The sequence below is a fragment of the Suillus subaureus genome (assembly GCF_016647635.1).
Source record: "Suillus subaureus strain MN1 chromosome Unknown BJ212scaffold_64, whole genome shotgun sequence".
Classification (NCBI taxonomy): Eukaryota; Fungi; Basidiomycota; class Agaricomycetes; order Boletales; family Suillaceae; genus Suillus; species Suillus subaureus.
The window spans coordinates 124,749-147,208 of record NW_024538620.1 but is presented as its reverse complement, the minus strand read 5'-3'; the positions used below and the strand labels follow the sequence as shown (position 1 = coordinate 147,208).

General features: G+C 47.9%; 8 protein-coding genes across 8 annotated transcripts; all 8 read right to left on the bottom strand.

Moving 5' to 3' along the window:
• Positions 1–207: 207 nt before the first annotated feature.
• Positions 208–1,334, bottom strand: BJ212DRAFT_1395598 (thioredoxin-like protein). The gene is made up of 5 exons (XM_041337181.1): positions 1,092–1,334; positions 858–1,041; positions 683–804; positions 456–610; positions 208–402 (listed from the first exon to the last, which is right to left on the bottom strand). Exons 1-5 carry the CDS (start codon positions 1,260–1,262, stop codon positions 354–356), a joined length of 681 nt encoding a protein of 226 aa, XP_041186700.1. The 5' UTR covers positions 1,263–1,334; the 3' UTR covers positions 208–353.
• Positions 1,335–1,663: 329 nt separating this feature from the next.
• On the bottom strand, positions 1,664–5,169 carry BJ212DRAFT_1486951 (uncharacterized protein; the record flags this gene model as incomplete). Its single annotated transcript, XM_041341198.1, has 12 exons — positions 1,664–1,873; positions 1,924–2,032; positions 2,083–2,642; positions 2,691–2,868; positions 2,921–3,177; positions 3,227–3,295; positions 3,344–3,457; positions 3,508–4,091; positions 4,141–4,297; positions 4,350–4,469; positions 4,519–4,662; positions 4,729–5,169. 12 exons carry the CDS (start codon positions 5,167–5,169, stop codon positions 1,664–1,666), a joined length of 2,943 nt encoding a protein of 980 aa, XP_041186699.1.
• A 782-nt stretch (positions 5,170–5,951) lies between these two features.
• BJ212DRAFT_1284893 (uncharacterized protein) lies at positions 5,952–6,796 on the bottom strand (the record flags this gene model as incomplete). The annotated part of the gene is made up of 2 exons (XM_041331856.1): positions 5,952–6,669; positions 6,717–6,796. 2 exons carry the CDS (start codon positions 6,794–6,796, stop codon positions 5,952–5,954), a joined length of 798 nt encoding a protein of 265 aa, XP_041186698.1.
• Positions 6,797–10,068: 3,272 nt separating this feature from the next.
• On the bottom strand, positions 10,069–11,046 carry BJ212DRAFT_953476 (uncharacterized protein). Its single transcript, XM_041344437.1, has 2 exons — positions 10,369–11,046; positions 10,069–10,307 (listed from the first exon to the last, which is right to left on the bottom strand). Exon 1 carries the CDS (start codon positions 10,910–10,912, stop codon positions 10,370–10,372), a length of 543 nt encoding a protein of 180 aa, XP_041186697.1. The 5' UTR covers positions 10,913–11,046; the 3' UTR covers positions 10,069–10,307; position 10,369.
• Positions 11,047–11,387: 341 nt separating this feature from the next.
• BJ212DRAFT_953062 (autophagy-related protein 13-domain-containing protein) lies at positions 11,388–12,819 on the bottom strand. The gene is made up of 3 exons (XM_041344436.1): positions 12,601–12,819; positions 12,092–12,554; positions 11,388–12,021 (listed from the first exon to the last, which is right to left on the bottom strand). The coding sequence occupies exons 1-3, from the start codon at positions 12,721–12,723 to the stop codon at positions 11,426–11,428; spliced, it is 1,182 nt and encodes a 393-aa protein (XP_041186696.1). The 5' UTR covers positions 12,724–12,819; the 3' UTR covers positions 11,388–11,425.
• An 865-nt stretch (positions 12,820–13,684) lies between these two features.
• On the bottom strand, positions 13,685–16,249 carry BJ212DRAFT_953858 (glycoside hydrolase superfamily). Its single transcript, XM_041344438.1, has 14 exons — positions 15,847–16,249; positions 15,790–15,797; positions 15,652–15,733; positions 15,515–15,598; positions 15,232–15,467; positions 15,091–15,180; positions 15,026–15,042; positions 14,889–14,969; positions 14,803–14,843; positions 14,731–14,750; positions 14,490–14,677; positions 14,207–14,436; positions 14,016–14,154; positions 13,685–13,962 (listed from the first exon to the last, which is right to left on the bottom strand). Exons 1-14 carry the CDS (start codon positions 15,934–15,936, stop codon positions 13,922–13,924), a joined length of 1,347 nt encoding a protein of 448 aa, XP_041186695.1. The 5' UTR covers positions 15,937–16,249; the 3' UTR covers positions 13,685–13,921.
• Positions 16,250–16,998: 749 nt separating this feature from the next.
• On the bottom strand, positions 16,999–17,771 carry BJ212DRAFT_1395562 (uncharacterized protein; the record flags this gene model as incomplete). The annotated part of the gene is given in 5 exon segments (XM_041337180.1): positions 16,999–17,124; positions 17,155–17,252; positions 17,349–17,696; positions 17,714–17,717; positions 17,749–17,771. A coding segment is annotated over 1 exon segment (271 nt), but the record flags the coding sequence as incomplete, so codon positions are not given.
• An 872-nt stretch (positions 17,772–18,643) lies between these two features.
• On the bottom strand, positions 18,644–20,776 carry BJ212DRAFT_1395543 (glycoside hydrolase superfamily). The gene is made up of 12 exons (XM_041337179.1): positions 20,564–20,776; positions 20,328–20,513; positions 20,129–20,233; positions 19,990–20,073; positions 19,690–19,934; positions 19,552–19,641; positions 19,484–19,500; positions 19,352–19,423; positions 19,251–19,291; positions 19,176–19,195; positions 18,941–19,125; positions 18,644–18,888 (listed from the first exon to the last, which is right to left on the bottom strand). The coding sequence occupies exons 2-12, from the start codon at positions 20,424–20,426 to the stop codon at positions 18,767–18,769; spliced, it is 1,080 nt and encodes a 359-aa protein (XP_041186693.1). The 5' UTR covers positions 20,427–20,513; positions 20,564–20,776; the 3' UTR covers positions 18,644–18,766.
• Between the last annotated feature and the right edge of the window lie 1,684 nt (positions 20,777–22,460).

The following is a 22,460-nucleotide window of genomic DNA, read 5'->3' as shown; positions in this document are numbered from 1 at the left end:
AATCCCAATTATTCCACAGCTCGACTGTTGAGCTGCCCAACTCCTCGCAGACGAATGACAGCCTGACGCCGCCACAGCATCGTTACACGACTCGATCCTTTTCACTATTTACGCCGATCCAACAAGACTGAACTTGCTCCGTGCTGGATATCCTTGATGCAACGGTTCACTCTGGGACAACTTTTTAGTGGCCTAGGAATAGAATAGTTAAGCTAGTGCCAGTGCCAGCGTCAGCGTCGTTGTGAGTGATAAACTAGAAATTGCGGTGTGTAAGTGGTGTACAAATTTCTAGAAACAACACGAGATCAAATGGATTCATAGTATAAACTTGACCGAGCGGGCGTGTTCGTGGCCTACTCGCTCAGCCTGAGGCTTTTGATATATTCCAATGCAAGACGGGGACTGTGTGTCACATCAACGAATGAAAAAACACAGTAGGATGACATGGAACGCACCTGTCTACCGGCTTCACAGGCATTTTCTTGTCCAAAAGCTTGCCACCCTTCTCAAAGACAAAATGACTACGTTTCGTCTTATTTCCATCGCCAGCCCCAAGAACGCCTATCAATGACCGCTTAGGATCAGAAATGAGGGGGAATGGGAGTTCCTTCTGGAGTGACGGTCATTTTCGGTCATGAACTTGTCATTTGCACATCGAGGATCGTGATGGGTGACAACGCACCTTGGTTTGCCATTTACTCTGAGCAGTTGAGGAGTCGGCACTGACTCCATAAACATCATAATTAAGCGAGGTAAATTCTTGCCATATATCGCGGAAGCCACATGCTTGCGTAGTGCATCCAGCTAAAAGAAAACCCGTTGCTAAGATGAACACCAAGATAAACTCAAAAACTTGCGCGTGTCAGCCTTCGGAACAAGAAAGAGAACAATACCCTTCTCTGCTGCGATTGAACCAGTATCAATGTCTTCGCCTTTCTCGTTTTTGAGGGTCATCGAGGGTAGAATATCGCCAATGTCGATAGGCGCTCCGTCTGCCACACCATCATCCTCCTTGACCGTCTTGTCTTCAGCGGCTTTAGCCTTGAATGCATTACAGTCAATATCAGAGAATTTAGCTTCAAGTGGCGTACTCTCTTGTTCTTTTCATCTTGGTCAAACTCCTCGGCTGCCCTTTTTGTCCCCACTTTTGAAGGTTTTCTCGGTTTCTTAGCAAGAGCAGGAGTCTCTACTTTTGCTTGCCCTGAAATTCTCGAGGATCGCCTAGGAACTTGAGGCTCAGCCCCAAGTTCGTTGGAGGCCATAGTGCTTGGGTAGGTAGGTTATTAGAGTTGACGTTGAAGAGGCTAAGCGGACCACCACCATGACATAACGTTGCTACTACGGCGCCTGTCAGGGGCTTCAACTGCTACTCGTATGTTCTGGTCGCATTAAATCCACAATTAAAGGTAATTATTAATACACGGAATGAATTCAGGCAGGCAAACGCAAAACAATATCCTTGAATGATAGACATTTCACATCCCACAATCACTATTGATAGCAGGTATATGGCAAATCCGAATGGAATAGTCAAAGTAGTGAAATAAATGGTGTATGAAGGGCATGATGCCTTATCGAGGCTCAGGAGGGGAGCTTGCAGAAAAGCTTCCTGGAAATGAGCGTGAGGCTGGAGATGCGGGTGGAGTGGGGCTTCTCGCAGCAGTCATGTCGTAGGCGAGTTTGGAGAATGTAAGTCTCCCGTTGATCCATTGGAAGACGTGGAACGAGTACGGGAAACGTATGGACGCGGTGGAGGTCGTAGAGGCTCCCCAGGCGGAGGAGAAGCTATTTCAGGTGCAATCATGTCCATGTCCATGCCAAATTCATCGATTATTCCGCGAGGAGGAGGCCGTTCGACCATGGCCTCCAACAACTGTAGCAGTGTTCGAAATATGCATGGAACTGAATGACCGATATACTCACCTCACGACGGAGTTCTTCGCCAGCGTACTCTCCCTCCATCTCTTCAGGTCCGAGAAGGACAGCACCTTTTCGGAAGATTTCCCCTTCTTCTTGAACCCAACTTTTCGACCTTGAGACATCATCAGAGTATGCAGATATTTTTCTTGCATGATGACCCACCTAACCACAGGGGAAGGGACGCTAGTTTGGTCCTCCTCGCCTAAGAATCTGTTGTCGTCTTCATCCTCGTCCTCTGACTCGGTTATCATGAAAGTGGGACTCAACACTTTCTCCGGCTCCTCCGGCTCTGGTTCTGCTCGACCTTTTCCTTTATCTACCTTCGGAGTTAGTGGTGTATCATCCTCTGACAGTTCTGCAGAGCGCTCATGTAGAGCATCTCCGTCGACAGAACTGATCACCGCGCTGGGAATATTTAACCCGAGGCCATGAAGAAGTGGTCTGCTCGAAGGAGCGGATGATAACTGTGTGATAGCACTGTTCAATTTGTCGCAGAGGCCCAGGAGTTCTTCTAGAAGGGCGACGTCTGTCGTAGTCTGCACTTTTTCTGTGATTTCACCGACAGTGGCCTTGGCTTGCTGAACGAGGTCTTGGTCCGCGGGTGACACGAGAGTTGGAGAGGATGCGCCTGAAGATGTGACTGAAATAGACCGTGGGCGATTCACCGAGTTCTCGATTTGAGATAGCAACGTATACACTCTTGATACAATCTCAGAATTGTTCTTCAGAATCGTGAGTAGGTTGATCATACATGGGGAACATCCATCTACCTTGAGCCCGCCACCTTGACGTATTGATTTGGCTAATTCACTTTCCTGGATCATGTTCCACACACCCTTACCAAGCCCTCGGTTGCTCGCCGGACTACGAAGTCCATCAGAAACATGTGCCGCTTTTTCCGCTTCCTCCGTATTCCGGATACAAGTGTTGAGAATTTCACGACACATTCTGTAAGAGGTCGTATTCATAAAACGTACCGTATAGATCACTAGACACTCACCTGGCAAATTCCTCATCATCCGGAGGTATATTGACGTCGAGACACCGCATCGTGTGATTAGCCTTAAGTCCCGAGTTGAGCGCCATAATGGCAGCGATGTCCAAGCTATTGTCTGTGAGATCTAGGTGGAGCAAGGAGTTTGATTCAGGGAGAAATTCTGCGAGTGCGATTGCGCCCGGCGATGTCATATTAGTGGAGGAGAGGAATAGACGCTTGAGAGCGTTATTTAATGTGAAGGCCGTTCGCAATGATTGAATCTAAACAATATTCAGTCTAGGCATCACGTGCAATGAGTTAATAACGCACGCCTTCGAGACCAGGACCAGAGCAGGGATTCCAACTGATGTCCAAAGTTTCTAAGCAATGATTGTATTTCTAGAAGCTCCTGTTAATACTGACGACCAATGAGACTCTAATGCTTACCAGCGCCTCGGCAATTGCCACCAAGCACTGAACATCCAGCTTGTTTTCACTCAAGTTCAGGACCTTAAGTGTCCTGTTTCGTTTGAGTACTTGTGCAAGATAGGTAACCCCGTTCTACGCCGACATCATCAACAGATAATACCATACTCAAAAGAAATACTTACGCGAATGTCGTTGCCTCTTAAATCCAACGTGCGGAGAGCTCCAAGTCTTGGCAATGCATCAAGAGCGCGCACCTTGTCCAGGAGTGCAGCACTTGGACCGACATTATGCCTGTGAGTCGTACCATTGGGATGGAGTCCGCCCTCCGACCGTTGAGACCCGGTACTTGGTGCAAGATGGCGAGTAGTGACACCACCCTGTGGATTTGACGTGATGATAGGGACGGGCTGACCGGAAGCCGAGAGCGGGGGAGGTTGTGCTGCTGCAGCACCTCGGCGAGTACGAGGTACATACGGCGTGTAAGTCGTTTGAGGAGGCAAGGACGATGGATGACGTGGAGGAGGCGGTACAGGTCCTGTACGGGTAACAGGTGACGGAGGAGGTAGATGGGCAAAGGGGGGAATCGGCGAGGAAGGCGGCGAAGAGATGATGGTTCCTTGTGAAGGAAAGGTAGATGAATTGGGAGTAGTAGGGACCACGTCTGGGTAGTCTCGGATCATGAGAGCAAGGGCGACAGCTCCCGTTGCATTGATGCGATTATGGCGCAAAGAGATGTTGCGAAGAGATGAATTACGAATAACTCGGGCTGCCACACTTAGAGAAAATTAGACGAAGTGTGAACGTTGATGGCTTACCAAGTACATCCAGCGCTGGTACCCTGAGAGAACAGTCGTCTAGACGGAGGGTGATTAAACCAGGCTCAGGTGCTGTTGTCAATGAGACTACGATATAGTCTACTGCCTTCTTGTCCAGATTTGTTTGTGAGAGGTCGAGGAACTGTAGACTTTTTGCCTGGCAATGGAATACATGAGCAGCTGCATTATTATCTGCAGAAATAACGCACTTTTGAGGCATAAAACCCAAGCACTTTAAATGCAGGTGCTTTTAGGCGACGGTTTGACGCAACGGACAGGAAAACGAGAGTGCCAGGTATAAGCAGCGCGTGAAGCATAAGTTTCAATTTCTGGGTTATTGTGAGCATAGCAGAGGCAATCAGGGGAAAACCAACTTACATAGTCGTCCAAATCACACTCTCGAAGGGTGAGTTTTCGAAGACCCCACTCAATCGTAAACACGTCAGAGAGGATTGCGGCAGATGTGGGTGTCAATTGTACACCGGACAGATCAACGGACCGAGGGTTTGTGGCTGATGCGCGCTGTTGAGTACAACCATCTGAGATTAGCTTTATGTGCTCTCAGAGCCCACATGTAAATTTTGTCACCTTAAAGGCAGCAGAAATCGCGGGATCTGGCTCTTCCTCTCTTGATGCGCAACACTCCCTGTAGAACGATTCCACCTTGTCCAGATTCCACCACTCTTCGGTTTCGTTCGGGCCAATAGAGTTACCTCTGACAACTCTCCTGCGTCTCTCTCTCTCTCTCTCTTCAATTGCCCGTTTCTCATCTTTGAGCGCGGGTGTTGACGGAGGGTTGATGGAGGATATAGGGTAAACTGTGACAAGTTTGGGAAGTATAAAATGGGCGCGCTTTAGAGGTTTGATGTCGTCACTGGCGGAAGTAAGAGATTGTGTTGGAAGAAGACCCTTGATTCGAGAGAGGATACCAGTTTGCGTGGGTGGAGGACGCTTCAAAATCGACTTGCCAGGTATTGGGATGGTTACCGCAGATGAAGAGGGCGAACATGATGAAGACGGACTTGCCATCTCACAAGTCTGAGAATGAGGCTTAACTTAGCTACTCAGGTTTTTAGTGCTTTAGCCCAATTGAATGACCTTGAGACAATTACTACAGGGCCGATAAGGAATATTAAGACCGATCAAGCTTCGCCAACGCACTTAGAACTTCTTGGACTTGAACTTCGTCTCATGAAACTATCGATTATTTGTTCTCCTGGACTCCTGCAAACCGCTGTGAAGCTTCTAGCGAACACTGTTCAGAGTACTGACTGGCGCCAAGCCTGACGTAGTTTATTTATTTTTTAAGTTACATAAGTGCACTTTGGTCAAGCCCGGCGGCAGAGCGTTGCATAATAAAGCAAACCTTCTCTCGGAACTTCAGCGTTTCAGCAACTGTGACACTGACTCGGACTGGGCTGAGGCAATGATATATATCATAGAACACTTGGCAGCGATGAATTGATTGAAAATAGGCGACAAGGCATTAGGTGCTTCTAAGACTAAAGATTGATTAAAGTTAGCCTGTGCAAGGAATGTCGCATCTCAGGTTGAGGGAGACGGTTGCAAGGCGAACTTGAATAAGTAGACTATGCCAGCAGTACTGTTTGTAGCGACTACATCTGCTGGGTATATCTGCATGGCGTCGGTGGCATGCCCCTGCATCTGAGTCTCAGAATCCGAGTCACTGCCATACGCCCACTCTCGTCACGGTCCTAGAATGCATCAACATTGTCGTGCAGTATAAACTCGAACAAAGGCGAAAAAAGAAGGAACGGCGATTTCACTAAGCACGGCGCCCGTCATAGCAATTAAAATACATCCATACAGTCCTTGCACCTTTCCCATAATTTACCCCACCGCCCTCCGTTCCACTGCCGAATCCTCACCCAGCCATCATGCGGTGCTACCTTCTCTATCCAAATAAGTACGGAAACGATGGCGAAGTCGGCATACGTGAGTTCGTGGCCCATAGCAACCACCCCGTCACCGTCAGTGCCCGAGTTCTTGTCAAGAATATTTGCCAGAAAATCGAACTGCTCTTGAACTGCCTTCCAAGCCTGTTCTCTCTCTGGAGGGACGGAAAGATAACTTGGCGTCGTCCCGCTGAGAAAATGACTCTGGCTGCGCTCCGGCAAACGTTGGTGACTAAGAGGTATCATGATAGGGAGCAGTGGCTTCACGAATATCTCTTGGATATAGTGCACAAACAACGCCTGCAGTGCACGAGATCCCTCTGGAAACACTTGACGCGCTGCAAATTGTTCAGATGTAAGGATCGCAGATAGAAAGGTATGCTGGCCTGGATAAGTGACCTCCAGATATTCAGCAATGTGATTTGCGTTTGAAAGGACTATAGGAGCCTGCGGCGACCGGATGGGATCCACGATGACCGGGAGAGAGAAGACAGGCCGGCCATCATTTCTGACGGAAGTTGGTGGGGCCCCAATCCCGTGAAGGGTTTCCTCGACATCTGGAAATTCCACCCAAGTAGTACGGTAGGGGAGCCGTTTAAAATTGAGTATCAACCTGGGAAATATATTAGCGCACATATCTGTTGGAGTGAAATGCCTTACCGTACCCGCCAGATATTGGGGGCCCAAGGTTGTGGTATATTGGATGGTACATCGTAAAGTATAATCATTGGCTGGGACATCGTGTGTTTGTATGGGTGGCTTTGATAGCCTATAATCGTGCTTGCGGTAATTTATCAAGGGGAGAAACACAGGTACGCTATCTTCGTCGTGCATGACTTCACCCCTTCTGTCGGTGTTTGATATGCTTTACGTGTAGCCACCTTGTCTCATTTGAGTTCATGCGTGTTTCTCACCTATTGCGTGTATAACATGGGGCAACCATTGAATCGCCGACCTTGTTCTCAAGTCATGAACATCAAAAATGATGTAGTCACTCACGAAATCTTTTATGAGTACGGACACTTAGAACGACTGAGGTGTTCTTGCACACCGATTTGGGTATGTCACAGGTCATGAAGTCCCCTGAAATATATCTGGCCTGTGTACTAGAAATCAGAAAGAACACGCGAAGGAGCCGATTATCCACTTCACTAAGCACTTGCTGTGTTCGTAACTTTTGTTTCGATGCTGTAGTTTTGCACAATGTGTGAAGAGATTTCCGAATTTAGAGATGACTCCCCGGAGACACCTGGTCATTAGCAGTGACCACCGGCACTGCAATGTGTATCGCCTCGAAAGAATGAGATAGGGAGGCTTGAAGACTGGTATAATAACACGGCAGAGCTCTACCTCCGGCTGACAACCCCATCGCAAGAGAAATTTTGCGACCATCTCTGAGAAACACGCTGTAGGTTTATAAATTAGCTCTTATCTTCAACAACACCGAGAGAAAAAGTCGGAACGAATCATTGTGCACAATAGAGAAGATCAAGGCGTTAGGATGAAAGCCGGCGCCGACAAGGGTCCTAGTCCTCGACCCTTGACTGGCCATCAGTGCAATCATTAGGCGACTTACTTTGAGTGACCGGTTACCAATCATAAATCAAGCATAAGAATCAAGACGAATGCGTTATGATAACCGGCACTGAATTTCCCTGCCAGACATACCTCATCAAGACTTCGGACTTCAAAGATGTTGTGATGACGTACAGCTCCTGAGGTCGATGAAATGGCACCATGATCAAGACCCGTTGCGCTTGCGCAGTTAAGGGGCAACGGAAAGTCGTCTCTTTTAAATTGCCGACGCACACGTCCGACGATCTAAACGACGACCACGTTGCATAAGAAACGGGCCTAGAATCTCTCGCTGTACAAAATCTGCTCACGACACCCTGACAGGTGCTACAACGTGGGAGCTCGCTTTGTTGTAATCCGCAATTTGTCCGACATGAACGTTCAACACTAGCCAAGGCGAGACAAATATGTATCTGGGATAACAGAGTTCACGCGGAAGCTAAGTTTTTTGATGTTGGACAAGCTCTCTTGTATGTCGATGAGTAGTCTATAGCCGGGGAAACGTTCCGTGGAATCAAACAATAGAATTTGGCGCACCGACTAGCTTCAAGTAAGCGCTATTGTGGATTGGCACTTGAATTATTCGTTTTCAGCAAGAGCATCGAGAGCACGGTGGGTTTGCAAGATTGAGAGACCTTCACAAGGGCGGCAAGCCCCGAGCTTTTCTGAATAACAAGGCCGTGCTGGCATAGCGCGATATATTTCTCGGCTGATGGTTTGGTCTAGGCTTGGTGGACGTCGACAGTCATTCAAACGAATAGAACATCCGGCCTTGAGTACATTGAGACTGAGTCAAGTCATCAGGAACGAACATTTGTTGACAAGAAGAACGAACTTGTAAGGGCTTCTATCAAAGTTCTGCTAATCAGTCCGCACGAGCCTCCAATCCTGAAGCGTTCTGCAGAGGCATCCTCGTCATCCTCACTTCAGCACAGCCGGGGTTGCGTGCTGGCGACTTGTGCTACAATAGGCAAATAACCTGAGAAATTCGGGCATCGGGCTGTTGCACAGTTGCAGGCTGTTGCCAAATGGTGGTGAGGCCACGAGGGCTTGCGGAGTCGGAATCTTAAATTTGTAGCTCAGAAGTTCAGCAGGAAGTTCAAGCCCTGCTCGACACATTCCCTTTATCAATATGTACTGGTGGGCCACTGCGAATGGCGAGGATGTAATCGATGGCCTGACTCCATGAGCGCACATTCGTTCGAATTGTAAATTTTGGCTATAGCAAGGGTGTGCGATCATCGATGCGACTCGAGCTCACTAACATGTAGACTTTTCGACATGTGGTACACTGCTGTGCTGCGACACAATTTTTTTTGTCTACGATGACGTCCTAAGGACCCTCGCTATTATGTAAAGCACTATACAAAGCATCCGGTGAATACTCATGTTTTGACAATCATATAGCCGGGTCGTATCAATGCAGCTGTTATGCAACAGACGAGATAAAATAGAGAGCTCATCGACAAAGCTAAGACACTGTAAGCCACTGTTACATCTAGGAAGTACCTCCGGTTAACTGCAATTCCGTGGAGGTTTTGTACTGAAGATCAATCATCAATACGTCTAGGTCTGTACCTCGACGATCTTGTTGAAACGTGCAACCTAGGAGATGCCTGGATTGTCAGTGAGGCTTATTCGCTGATCGGGGCAGAGCCAAGATTGGCTTTATCTGCTGCCGAGTCCGTTCTGCAGGAATACGTGACATCCTGCTCATTTTCTCTCTTGTCTCCGCTGCCAATGACGTGGCATACATGCTTTATCATGTTCCTCATCTCACCAACGTTCCGCCAACTTTATATTTCATTTTTATCCCTCGCCAATTCGTGCTCAAACAAGCAACCCCTGCGAAATCCCATACTTCACTGATCGCACTAAGCATCCACAACCTCTCGGCCACGCTTAGCTCGGAGGGTCATGTACATTCCTGTGTGTTCGGAGAACATCGCTTCCGTCCTGTCTTTGACCAAACAGAGCAATTTATCTGTCAAGTGCCCAGTATCACGATCATGCCGCTGAGGCCATGATATATCAAATGGAAGTGGGTTATTCTGGGAGATTTGATGCCCGACCACATACTTGGTAAAATTGAGCGGGCTAATGTAGGCGATTGCAACAGTGAAATTCAAATGATCCGTGCAACTTCTCATTGTTCGTACGCCACCGGCTTGAATTCTATTTACATGCTCCCATCAATCACATTGTGACCAGAAGACCTGGAAAGGTACGAACTATTCTAGTCTCACTTGGTAACGCGTACCAATAGACAAGAGGAACAAAAGGCGACCAATTCCAAGCCATTGTCGAGTGCAAGGATGAACGTCTCGTTGATGAAGCAGCCCAAAGTTTGATAGCCTTGGACAACAAGATTATTTGTACGTGCGTTTGCCATCTGGACCGTAGTAGGGCTGAAATTTGAACTGAGACAGTCAATTCGCAATTCCTACTAGACCCACATACACTCATTAACACATGTCATTTGTGGATCCAATCAACCTTGCGTATAGAACTTATGCATATGATAAAGACGAGAGTTCGGGTATGCATGACGATAGTTAATGAAGCAAATGGCTATAAAATGCGTAAAAATAATATAACAGCGAGGATGATGCCATGAAAATCAGTAATCGCCGAGTAACTCAGATTCTGACCTTGCGGCTTGCAAAAGACACAAGGCTAACCACCATTACTACCACCCCACCAAGTCAGTCGGATGATCAAGAAAGCACATGCATACATTAATGGGGACCTTGTCTTTGTGCCCGAGGCTCCTCGTCGAGTTCCAACTTCCCCATCACTTCTGCAGACCCGCCACTCGAAGCTACGTCATTGGCGCTCATGCTGCGTAAGGAGCCAAGTCTCGGTCTTGACGTTCCCCGCCGGATCTCCGTGCGTCGCATACCTCTGTTCTCTCCCTCATCACGTCCACTTGTACTCGAGATAGGGCTTCCGCCCGCTGAATGTCCACCCATACTGCCTCTTCTCCGGCCACTACCAAGTCCCTCCAAGCTCGCAAGGAACGTCTCATTCATGTGGCGTAAACGTTCGTCGACTTCTTCTTCTCGTGTCAACATTGGACCCGCGGAGCCCATGGAGTCGGACTTGGTATGTGAGGGGGTAGTGGGTGGGCCCTGTGTAGATGCAGGCGAAGGTTGACGTTGGGCGTTAAGTGGCTTCCGCGCATCAATGTCCTTGACAAAGATGGATATCTCATCGTCATCAGTGGGTACACCAAGGAAAGAGGTACTCTGCACAGGAATGTTATTAGTACTACATTCCATCTATAAATAGCAAATGATGAAAAATGAAGCAACGTGCGATGCAATGCAATATCAGTCAGATGGATATGCAACGTGAAGGATAATGTATAATAAGGCATCGAGGTCGCTTACCTCTGCTCGTTCCCCGCTTCCTGCACTTCCAACGCTCCCCCCACCTCCGGCTGCAGTGTAGCGATGTCCAAAGCTGCTGGAGTAACGCTTCCTTGTTGGAATCTTCGGAGATGTGTCCTCGCCTTCTGATCGACCTCCGATGCTACTGGGAGATTGCCTACCAAATCCAATCGAGGAGTGGGGAACAACACGAGAGGAGTTTGGTGACGTTGGGACCGGGCGAGAAGGCAGTGATGGAATGCCTGCAGAAAGTGGTGATGGTTGACGCAGAGAAGGGGAAGGTGAGTGAAGGGACGGAGAGCCTGATGACAGTGTGGACGTCTTGAACTGGATGGACCGGGTTGATCCCCGGTCTTCGGATCGGAAGTGGCGCTGGGGTAGAGGGAAGGTCCTGAAGAGACGTCAGTTGTCGATGAATAAATCGAATGATATAATGCTGACCGCACTACTACTCCTCCCCGCCATACTCTCCAATCTGATGCGCGCAGCAGCGGAAACGCCCGAAAAAGGTCCTGTGTCTTCCTTGGACCAAGCTGTACTCGAATCTTGACGTGAGGACGCGATCGAGAGGGCAGATGTCGATCCCGCGTTGATCCCGGCGCCGGTGGAAGTACGACTCATGGGGAAAGCGCCCAAGCGTGGACTCTGGCTGACCGGCATGGAGTTTGTACGGGAGTGAGAATTTGGGGCGGGGAGAACAAAACGATCTGCAATCGAGGACGGTGGTGACTTTGGAAGAGATGCACGCAATGGTAGACTACCCGGAAGGCCCGTTAAGGAATCACGCTGCTGGTTCTTTGCAAGGGTAGGGGTGAACTCTGGTCCTTCATCTAGAGAGAGAAACCGAGAGGAGAGGAGAGATTCAAGTTCGTCGAGCTGGAAGTTTGGAGAAGAGAGGTAGGTGATGTCAAGGGAGAGTGTACCCGAAGGATGTGGAATAGCAGGGAAGATATGGGTTTGGTGCTGTAGTGGTGGTGCATTGGGTGCAGGGGGCGTGTCTTCATTGGACGGAGATGAAGTAATGATGAAATGAGATGAAGCCACGAGGTTAAAGGTAACGTGACTTACCGAAATCGAGGATGTCAGTCGCGCTAACGCCGTCCTCAAGGCCCTTGACGCGCAGATGGATACTTAGGTTGCCGTTCCGGTAGGCATTGCTTGTGCGCCTCCTAAGCTTCTTGTAAAGCTTCCAGGAGGGAAGAATACGAAGTAGACTGTAGATACTACGGAAGAGAGGTATTCCATGCTTGTAAATGGTGGATGGTGCCACACTGTCGGCGTCACTGTCTCCACGAGCTTCTGGAACAAAATTGAGCAACCACTTCTCGAGTACGATGTGCCTAGGCGTTGGGTCGATGCGAAAGCGAGAGGAATCATGTGCAAGGTGGACCAAGACTTGATTAGTGATGAGATCTGGGACGGAGAGTAGCACCTGAAGTTCGAATGGGGGTGGCGCAGGTGCAGTAGATACTGCTTTGTATATACGAAGATGATCTCTTAAGAGGTCAGAGTCTGGGGTTTCAAGGTTAAACTAGAAAGAGGTTAGCTCAGTCTGGATACTCGAAGGAGTCACGCACCCATTTGTCGACCTTTGATTGAGACTTTAGTTCAGAAGTGGCCCTAGCATTTGAGACGACAAGACAAAGCTTTGTGTAGAATCTGTGTGCTATCTGGTCGGCCTTCTGTATGTCATTGGACATTGTAAGGGAAATGGTATCTGACTCGAACAGACTAGTATGAAATGGTCCAGGGTAGTAGAAAGAAATTAGAAAAGAAACGACATTAGGGTTACAAGTCTAGAAGTATGAGCCAGTCAAAGTATTAGAGTCGTGGTCAGAAACAAGATAGGGCAAAGGCGTGTTCAGCACGCAGTATCAGTCCAGGGGTAAGTAATGAGACTGGGAAACCAAGAAAGCTTTCCTTTTTCAGTCACCCTTCAATCTAAACTATGCTTATATAAGCGGCGCAAAGTACCACCAAGAACCGTCAGTGATGACGTGGAAATCTTGTCTAGACACGCAATTTACAGGTCATCAGTACCAGGTATGTCGAACATCAGTTTATACCAAGTTTGACTTTCATAAAGACCACATCAAATGGGAGTATTGGCACTTTGCCAAGCCTCAACCGTGATCGTGCGCTGCTAGGAGGATCGATACACGATCAGCAACAGCAGAAGTGCAGCAGATACGTATTACTGCCCTTGAAGAGACCGGAAGTCTGGGGTTTTAACTTCAAAGCTTAAAATTCGGGAGCAACAACCGAGACTAGTCGCTCACTGCCCCCTGTGGACTTGGTCCAGATTTAGTCCTCGCGTTTATCACTCCACTGGTAGCTACTTTATCTGGCCAGGCTTAGGCCAGGCGCACGCATCTGTCCTATCTGATCGGCCTTCTGTAACCCATAGACTCTGACAGACTGGTATCGAATTTTTGGGTACCGAAGAGAAGTCTGCGAAATGAGGGCAGTGGCGTGTTCAGCACGCAGCAGTCTAGCGCTTATTTACTAAACACATGCATAAAGACACGTGAATCTGATGGATTCATTCTATAACCTCCTTTAGCTGCACGTCTCGAAATTTCATATTGGGCGTATGATAGACCAATCACATCTAGCCCTTCGCAGCGCTAACCGAGGCTTGGGGGGACGAAGCAATGCACACGAGGCATATAATTAGGTCAGATAAAGGGTGCTTGTAAAAATTTATTGTAAACTACTCGAGAAAGGCAAGAAAGGCAAGAAAATTACATCAATGTTGAAAACTAATGGTACATGTAAGACAGCTCTGCGTAGTATAAATATTTGTTGTACATAGGTAGAAGATATTAGGCTGGGTTAGAGCAGTTCAGTAACGGCAACGACCTCTACACCTAACAAAAGCGCGCAGAGGCAGAATGGTTATACACATGCGCCATCGTTCGCCCAGTCACCGGAAGCACCTACAAATGGTATCAGCAAAAATAGCAGCGTCACACCAGAGGCTTTCACTTACCGCCCGGAACATCATTCTCCGACCACCAATTCGCGGTCCAGAGATCCCCGCTGTTATAACGTGATACGTTAAGTGCCAATCCATGAGCGCAAGTCAACTTGTACACGCACCCGTATGTGACTTCGTCACCTCCAACATACTAAGTAGAGCCATTAGACTCCCAGAATTGCCCAATATGTAATTGAACTCACCGCAACACCAGTTTGCCATGCTGCCACACCAGCGCAGGAACCAGTTCCAGATGTTGTTGTGGGAGAAGCACTTGATGTTGTGCTGGTGCTCGTTGTGGAAGTAGTCGACACAATTGTGGTCTTAGTAGTAGGCACAGTCGTGGTCGTAGTCGTAATTGTAGTCGTCGGCGGAGGGGCAGACGTACCACCTAACAGTGCATCCTTGACAGAGATGTCGTATCTGTCATTTGCTGAAGAGCAAATTCAGTCACAAGTGTATACAAGTAGTATATAACCACTTTACCATACGCCTGAGACGCGTCCCACAGCATGACGCCTCCAAAAGATGAATATTCGGCCATTGTTTCCTGGATAATTGGGGTAAACGTCGATGGACTGACATATCCGGATCCAGCTGCACTCGATGATGCTGGGGCACCTATGTAGACTTTGACATCTGGATTGGGCGATACTGTCTGTGCCCAGTTGTCCCTGTGCTTTGGTTAGGCCAAGAAAAATTCTGCCAGTCAAACGAGATTATATACCATGTGTCAAAGTCCCAAGCCTACAGTTCGCATTTTTAGCCAATGATAACAATCGGCCTATGGGATGCTTACATTCGTATTGTCGTAATTCGTCAATCCACAATAGTTGTTATCTAAAAGGGCGTGAGACGCAGACTCAAACTAAAAATATCACTCACAAAACTGGACATATACAGCGTCAAATCCAAATTCGTTCAGAGTAGTACCAATGTAGGCATCGGGGTAAGGACATTGAGGCGCTGAAAAGTCTCACAGTATCAGTAACGGTCATCGTGTAAAGCATCAGAAACCGAACCCGCAGTGATGTAGTACCTGTAAAGGCTGTTAGAAAGCGAATAAAAAGCTTGTGGAACGACGTACGGCTTACTGCCACCATCCATCAAGGTGCGAAGGGCAGACAAGAAAGATACAAGTCCAGTCTGAGAGCCACCTTCGATGTCCATATCGATGCTAGATTCAGTGTCAGATCGCACATTTCTCAAGGGGTTGATGCATCAATACCCGTCCAGAACAGCGGACCCGAAAGGACGCGTAGTACTCGAACCTCCCAGGAAAAGATCCCAAATTATCTGGGCATATGCCGCTGCTTCGGTGTCATTTGTGAAGCCGGGAGAACCTGTTGCTCCTCCCAACGACATTGTGACGATTTTTCCTGCAGCTTGACAATATTCGATATCCGATGCGAGGAATGAGCAATTGAGGAGGTCCGTCCCTGAAAAAACAGGGCTCGTGCAGGTCTACAGACGGGTTAGACAGGTCCCGGAAATCAGAAGTGAGAACTTGCATTTGCAAGGTTGATGGACGGGAGATTTCCTGTTGAGTAGAACTCGTCTAGAAAGGCTATCGGGAGAGTGTTGATCACGGTGTCCTGCGATTAAGACGTGAGGTAAATTTTCCAGTATAATATGGAAATAGGCCAACATTGCAATAGTAAGAGATGGGCTGCTGCCAATTTGCAGTATCGGATGGATTCACAGCTCCATACGAGTTTTGACCCCAGTACCTGCAACCAGATCGTTGGTAACGGAGACATGCGTCCCATACTCGTGATCCACTCACACAGCCAGCTAGTCAAAGTTGTCAATCACGCGTCAAGAAAGAAAAAGGCTAACTGACATTCTGGTTCGATGACATGTCGAATTGTGCAATAGTGCGAGTGACGAAACAGAACAACAGCGCACATGTCAGGTGGGATTTGGAAAACATCGCGATGATTTCTGTTGCAGTGGAACAGTGACGGAATAGGGATCAATGGCCGACAACATATTATTGTACAATACCACTTTCTCTTTATGCAGCACGGAATGCGGATGAGATGGCAGATAGAAGTCTCAACGAACCTGATACGGAAAGGGACATACTTCATGGCAGTTTGACTGCAACGATTGTGGCTCCCATATTGACGATAAACAACAAAGCTGAACCATTCGGGCCAGCTGAGCCTTGCTCATACAGGGGTTGAGTCGCATGTCAATTGGATGAAAATGGAGTTCTAGTTAACCATCCATGTGATACGACCAAATAAATTCGTGGACGACTGGAGTCATGTTGCAGCCAAGTGAGTGTCCAATAGGGGCCACCTCTAAATTTTCGTTACCTCTGTAACATCCAAGAACATACCATCTGGTATTTGACGCGCCTTTGGCTATGGCACTGGAGGAGTGACTTCCACGGTGCTCAGATAAGGGATTTCTTCTCTAGTGAATTCCCCCAAGAATACACGAGGAAAGGGCGACGTACCTCAGGAAATCCACAAGATCCTCTTTGTCGCGTCGTGACTTAGTATAGATCGGGACCGCCAACTGGTCGTCAGAGCTAAGTATATCAAGCCTAGTACTTTCCCTGCTAGCAAACCCGAACCCACTGCAAGTCGAACATCTGAAGCACATGGTATGCCCACGAAATACTTCCGACGCGTATCGGAAGATCCGAGGAATGCTTTCATAGGACCTATAATGGAAGTATGTAGAGGTGTTGCGGAAACGCCAACTACGACCGCCAGTATCAAAACAATCTTCTCGGACTGCACACTTGGGCTGAGCACCGAGTGCTTGATGGAGTCGATGTATATCGGGTGGTCGGGTACAATCAACAAACCAATAGGTACTACCTCTAAATTTGGTCAGGGTGATCGTGCCGGTCGAGCGTGAATCACAACGCGTGAGCTCGGTGAAGCTCTTGACACCTAGATCTACTTAGGTCTGTTCCGAAAATTCTCGGCGACAGGAGCCTGGTCATGGCAGAAGTGCTGAAGATCCAAACCTGTTACTTATCCCAGTCCCACCTATCAGGCGGGCCTGAGAATCTGGAGGACATCTCTGAAATGGCTGGTTTGGGCCAGAGTTCAGTCTGGAACACAGCAAGCCAATCGGCACCTCCAAGCGGAGTATGAAAGCCGCTCCCGCTCACTGTCTGCAACAGCACCAAGGACTTACTCCCATGGACGTTGTAAAGCTTTTAAAAGCACACGATGTCTCAAAATCACACTTATACAGTAGTTATAGTATATTTGATGCATAAATATGTTATTATAGACTGTGTCAATCTAACATCAATCAACCACACAGTGAGGACATACCTTTGTCATTGGCTTTCCCGAGTTTCCGTTCCGGTCACTGCGACAGAGGAATGCAGTACCACATCCTGCATAATCAAGAACGATGCCAATTGCTGATGCATATGGCTGCAGAGAGAAGCTGACAAGAAAGGGAACATCTGGAAGGGTGCTGCGCGGGCAAGGTGGATGGGCTGATAATGGACAGAGTTGAGGTGGAGCATGAACACAGCATTCCAATAATGGCGGGATGTTGGATGTTGGGCGCCGCGCCGCCGCCGCAGGTGCAGCGGGTGCGTTGGTGCGTCATATGCATAAGCACTTATTGATGGCATGGTCAATAGGTTTAAACTCCGCTGGGAGTCCCGTCATGTCTGAGACGTTGATCCGGATCAAGTCTCTGACATTCTGAGAGCCCGAGTCACACATCATTCTTAGAACGGTTAGAAAAGCGAACTACATACATATATCCCCCAGGCCTCAACGTTCATCATTTCAGGTTCTAGTATGTCCTGTCGGAATGGTTTCTCAAATCCATTGGGCGAAGTTTGGATAGACACGGGAGCGTACCTTCAGGTAAATACATCATATGATGACCACTACAGTCTCCAAACATAACCACTGAGTCACGTTTTGGATGGCGAAGTGGTCATCGTATGAAAGATCAGAGCACATGCTCGGCATGGAATTGCACTGTTGACTGTCAGTTCGATATCAACGTACGTTGGGACGATCATCGATCGGGTCGCATATGCACAATGAATTAGTCAAAGTCTCGCTCCCGCAGGCTGCTTATCAACCGCCTTTTGCGTCAGATGGGATTTAATGGCCTTTTACTGTGTTACTCCCCAACCCGCACTTCCCGCTACCGTCGTAGAATGCGGCTAGTAGTTCCTTCTTAGTTGTCGAACTCACTCGATGGTGACTAGGTCGAAATTCTCGCTCACATACGACAAGGCTCAAACCTGACTGGCTTTCATCCTGGTTCATGATAACAAGGCCGGCGATCATGCTTTTGGAAGCCTCCTCAGCCAGATTTTGGACCTTAGAAATATGGTGAAGGTGATAACAATCGCAGATCTTGAAGGTCGTGATACTACCATTGCAAACTTCCACTTGAAGCCAATGGTGAAAGCATCGACATCGATTCCGACGGAGGCAATGAGGATTCAGTGCTGCAGCATCAATCACACACGCAGATTTACTTTATTCGTGGTTAGGACGCCTGTAGTTATTATGAATAAGCCAGTTTATCTGATGTGAATTGTGATCCTCAAATTTGACATCGCTTATCGACGAGGACTACGGATACCTGAGGATATCCACTGACGTTGAAACGACTCAGAAGTCGACCTTTTGAGAGCACAGTCAGGGAGAGATTTACAACTTATATTCACATACGGAAACAAACAATTTCATATAGGACGTGGTACCCCTGGCGATGGGGGGAGGGGGAGGTATGTAGTCAAGTACGAATAACTATCAGTCCTCGTCATGGGTGATATCGTGCGTTTCTGATAGGTATTGAGCGCGGCTTCGTTTGTTGAGCAGATCCACGTCAGATCTCAAAGCTTGTTTGACTGCTCTGTCGTAGCGATGATTGGCTGAGGCAGTAGAATTATAGAAGGTTATGAAGACAGGGCAGGCTCGACGCACCGTACGCGTCTGATACATCCCATAACATGACCCCTCCAAAGGAAGAGTAATTGGACTGAGTCTGCTGAATTATTGACGTAATTCTCTTGGGGCTAACATAGCCAGATCCTGCACCAGATGACGCGGGAGCGCCAATGTAAACCTTGACGTCACGATTGGGTGAGACGCTGTTTGCCCAATCGTCCCTAATAAGGATTAGGAAGCAAGACATGAACTGGCCCCCGTTGGTACACACCAAGTAGCAAAGTCCCAGTCCTATGCTCAACGATCTTATTGAGGAACGGTACTGGACAGAAACATCGTAACTTACCTTACGATTGTTGTAATGCCGTAGATTGCAATAGTTGTTGTCTGTGAGTGGTTATCAACCAAAAAAGCGGGCAATCAGGAAAAAGACGGACAGAATTGGACATACTACTGCATCGAATTCCACTACGTTGAGCGTATTTCCGATGTATGCGTCTGGGTAAGGACACTGAGGTGCTGGAGTAAATTTCGAATATGAAAATCAAATGAATGTCAATGAAAAGCGTCTCAGTTTACCAGCAGTGATATAATATCTGCGCAAACAATATGAAACAATGCTCACAGCAGAAAAAAATAAACTTCACTTCTTCTTGCCTCGATTCATATGTTTCCGAAGCGCAGTCAAAAAGGAGACATAGCCTGTTTGCGAGCCACCCTCGATGTCCATGTCAATTCTGCCATGCGTTCAGAACAAGTCTAAAGATGTGAAAAAACCAATGGACCCATCAAGAATCGCAGATCCAAAGGGACGTGTCTTGCTCTTTCCACCTAGGAAAAGATTCCATATTGTTTGCGCGTAAGCAGCGGCCTGAGAGTCGTTTTGAAACTGGATATTTCCTGTTCCACCACCAAGCGAGATGGTGACTGCCTTTCCCGCGGACTGGCACATTTGGATGTCCGAGGCAAGAAAAGAGCAATCTAGCAAGTCAGTGCCTGGAAAATAGTTAGCATTGCCTGAGTTGCAGATCTGCACATCAGTTTAGTGTCAGCATGATCCGGAATGAGGGTCACAGATTACCCACATTCGCTAAGTCAATCGACGGGAGATTACCCCCCGCATAGCTATCGACAAGGAAGGCAATTGGAAAGGTGTCAATGACATTGTCCTGAGACACCTGGAGTCAAGCGGCGACTCGAAATTTTAGAAAAAAGGCAATTGACCATGCAGTAGTATGAAAGTGTCTTCTGCCAGTGAGCTGTTTTATCGGGATTGATGGCTCCGTATGAATTCTGGCCCCAGTAGCTGTTACATTTGAAGATTTGTATCTGACTTCGTAAATAACATACATGTGACACTTACACGGCCAGCTAATGGAGGAAGGATGAGTGGTTTGGATCAAGAAAAATACACGCGCCTCACATTGTCGTTAGATAACATATTGAACGCAACTATTCCATGGGTCATAATGCCAAGAAGTAGAGACCATAGTGTGAGGCATGAAAAATCCGCAACACCCATGGTTGTCACGGTGCGAATGACAGGATCCAAAATTTCGATGGTGGACTGGCATCATGCGCTCCAGGTTTTATGCTGGCCCCAAGAATCCTTGTGCTACTTTCAGCTCAGAAGGAATAAACTTCTGTCGCGAAACCTACCAGCTTCTCTCTACGGAAACGGATCGATTCTCCCCCAAATCGACACGAAGCACGACTCGTGAAAAAGGGACGACAGTTGCTGTTGGCAAGACATCAGTTCCATGATGCGATGCGTACTCAAAACTACAGATACGCGACTTTCCGTTCTTCTCGGATACGTGTCTAGAAGAGGGTATTAGTCGCATTCAATATATACTTATGGCGTGTCATAAATTCAACTCTAGCCGATTGCTCACCGAGATCTCCAGGTGACTCAACTCCCCGAATCGCTAGCGCAGCGCATTCTAACGCAAGCAGATCGATAGAGGTTGCACCAGATGAGTCCGATTTGACAAGTTCTGGTTCTCAGATGGCCATACTTGTCGAGCCGACAGCTAGAGGCGCTGAGCGACTAGTGAGAACTGGCACAATATGAAAACCGGCTGTAGAAGATGTACTTCTGCATGCCTTCGGTTGGTTATAGATAAGTATTTTCCGAGAGTATGATGAGATTCGGGGCCTGAAAGCACGAATGCGATCAGGAAATCGCCATATCGTCGCTTACATCAGTTACGTGGCTTATAGGCTCTAATAGAGCTCGTCGGATGGCACCGAACTGTTCGGGATGCGGCCAGTCGCCAGCGTGACGGTTGAATTCAAATCTAGCCAGGCTGCCATGCATGCCTAGTGTAAACACTGTGGTCTGTGCCTGATCCAAAGTTCTCTTCCATTTTGTCTCTGGTTTCTTACCTAAACTATTCCATTGCCACGCCACCGCCACCGCTACTGGACACGACCCGCCAGTGGCTGCAGCCTGGCACTTGTTCCTCATGTGCGCTGCACGCCGAATACACGTTGTCAAAGCTTCAAGTCGGAATGGCGCTACGCATTTGACTCAGTGGGCCAACAACGAAGAGAAGCGCTCACCCTCGAGGAGCGCCGACAAGTATGATCGTGGCGTGTGAGTTGGCCAACCGCTAGTAGCTACAGTGGACAAGAAACCCATGATGGTCCGAACTGAACTTGCCAAGTTATGAGGCTCACAATATTCGACTCAACAAGAATTGAGCAGCCTATTGAAGGTAAGTCAAAGTTGACTATCACGGTCACGGCACTATAGCCGTACATATCACTTACCTTACTGCAAAGTGCAATTCCAGAAGTTGGAGCTAGTAGTCAAGTCGCAATGGTGAGCCGAACTTGTAACGATGCAACACATTGCGCAAGTCCTTCCGTTTGACCCCCTGCACACTGGTGGCTGGTCTTGACCCCAGCGTTCTGGTCCCTGGTGGGTCGCAGGAACATGTAAGTATTTTATCTTCCGATTATATGCACGTATGGCCAGTCTTGGTCGCTATCCATGCACATGCGACCTTCACCAAACCGCTCCCTTCTCACGGGAAGGTCATCCTCTCCTTGGTCCTCTTCCTCAGTTGTTATTTTGAGGCCTTTGTCTGATCTCAGTTCGCCGACTGTCGTTGGACCAAGAATGGGACATGCATATGAATCAAGTGGTAGGGAAAACCAATAGCAATAATTTCGAGGTAGCCCATGTTCTACTGGTCGTGCTACTTCATGTGGAGTGTGGATTACTTTTGGCCACGATTGCTGTGTATTTAACGACGCCACCTCTCCTGCAACCAGTTTAAATTATGCAACCACACCTTCATACATCTTTGCGCTCGTATCATTTGCTCATGTGCTTGATGGCATTCTCACTGGCACCGCTTATAGCAACACACCAATCCTACGACTTACTCTGATGCGGTGCAGATTCTGTCAGCAACATCATGACGTCTTCGTCATTATCTCGTTCTACTTCTCATGGCTTGGCGGTCAGTTTCCGTTTTTATCAATAGTTTTTCTTACGGCTTGTCAGTACTAGATTCATCTTCTTACTAATATCACATCACTGACG

Excerpts from the sequence above, each read along its gene's own strand:
- BJ212DRAFT_1395598 (XM_041337181.1), bottom strand. The coding sequence starts at position 1,262 with ATGGCCTCCAACGAACTTGGGGCTGAGCCTCAAGTTCCTAGGCGATCC. Across the intron at positions 611-682 it reads AGAGTAAATGGCAAACCAAG|AAGGAACTCCCATTCCCCCT; the intron begins GTGCGTTGTCAC and ends CCGTCACTCCAG. Across the intron at positions 403-455 it reads CCTGTGAAGCCGGTAGACAG|TCCCCGTCTTGCATTGGAAT; the intron begins GTGCGTTCCATG and ends TGTGACACACAG.
- BJ212DRAFT_953476 (XM_041344437.1), bottom strand. The coding sequence starts at position 10,912 with ATGGAATGTAGTACTAATAACATTCCTGTGCAGAGTACCTCTTTCCTT.
- BJ212DRAFT_953062 (XM_041344436.1), bottom strand. The coding sequence starts at position 12,723 with ATGTCCAATGACATACAGAAGGCCGACCAGATAGCACACAGATTCTAC. Across the intron at positions 12,555-12,600 it reads AATCAAAGGTCGACAAATGG|TTTAACCTTGAAACCCCAGA; the intron begins GTGCGTGACTCC and ends ACCTCTTTCTAG. Across the intron at positions 12,022-12,091 it reads GACTGACATCCTCGATTTCG|ACACGCCCCCTGCACCCAAT; the intron begins GTAAGTCACGTT and ends CGTCCAATGAAG.
- BJ212DRAFT_953858 (XM_041344438.1), bottom strand. The coding sequence starts at position 15,936 with ATGTTTTCCAAATCCCACCTGACATGTGCGCTGTTGTTCTGTTTCGTC. Across the intron at positions 14,751-14,802 it reads CGAATTACGACAATACGAAT|GCTTGGGACTTTGACACATG; the intron begins GTAAGCATCCCA and ends TGCGAACTGTAG. Across the intron at positions 14,437-14,489 it reads GGACGCGTCTCAGGCGTATG|CAAATGACAGATACGACATC; the intron begins GTAAAGTGGTTA and ends TTTGCTCTTCAG.
- BJ212DRAFT_1395543 (XM_041337179.1), bottom strand. The coding sequence starts at position 20,426 with ATGGGTGTTGCGGATTTTTCATGCCTCACACTATGGTCTCTACTTCTT. Across the intron at positions 19,292-19,351 it reads GGAATTCGATGCAGTAGTAT|ACAACAACTATTGCAATCTA; the intron begins GTCCAATTCTGT and ends AACCACTCACAG. Across the intron at positions 19,126-19,175 it reads GACTGGGACTTTGCTACTTG|GGACGATTGGGCAAACAGCG; the intron begins GTGTGTACCAAC and ends AATCCTTATTAG.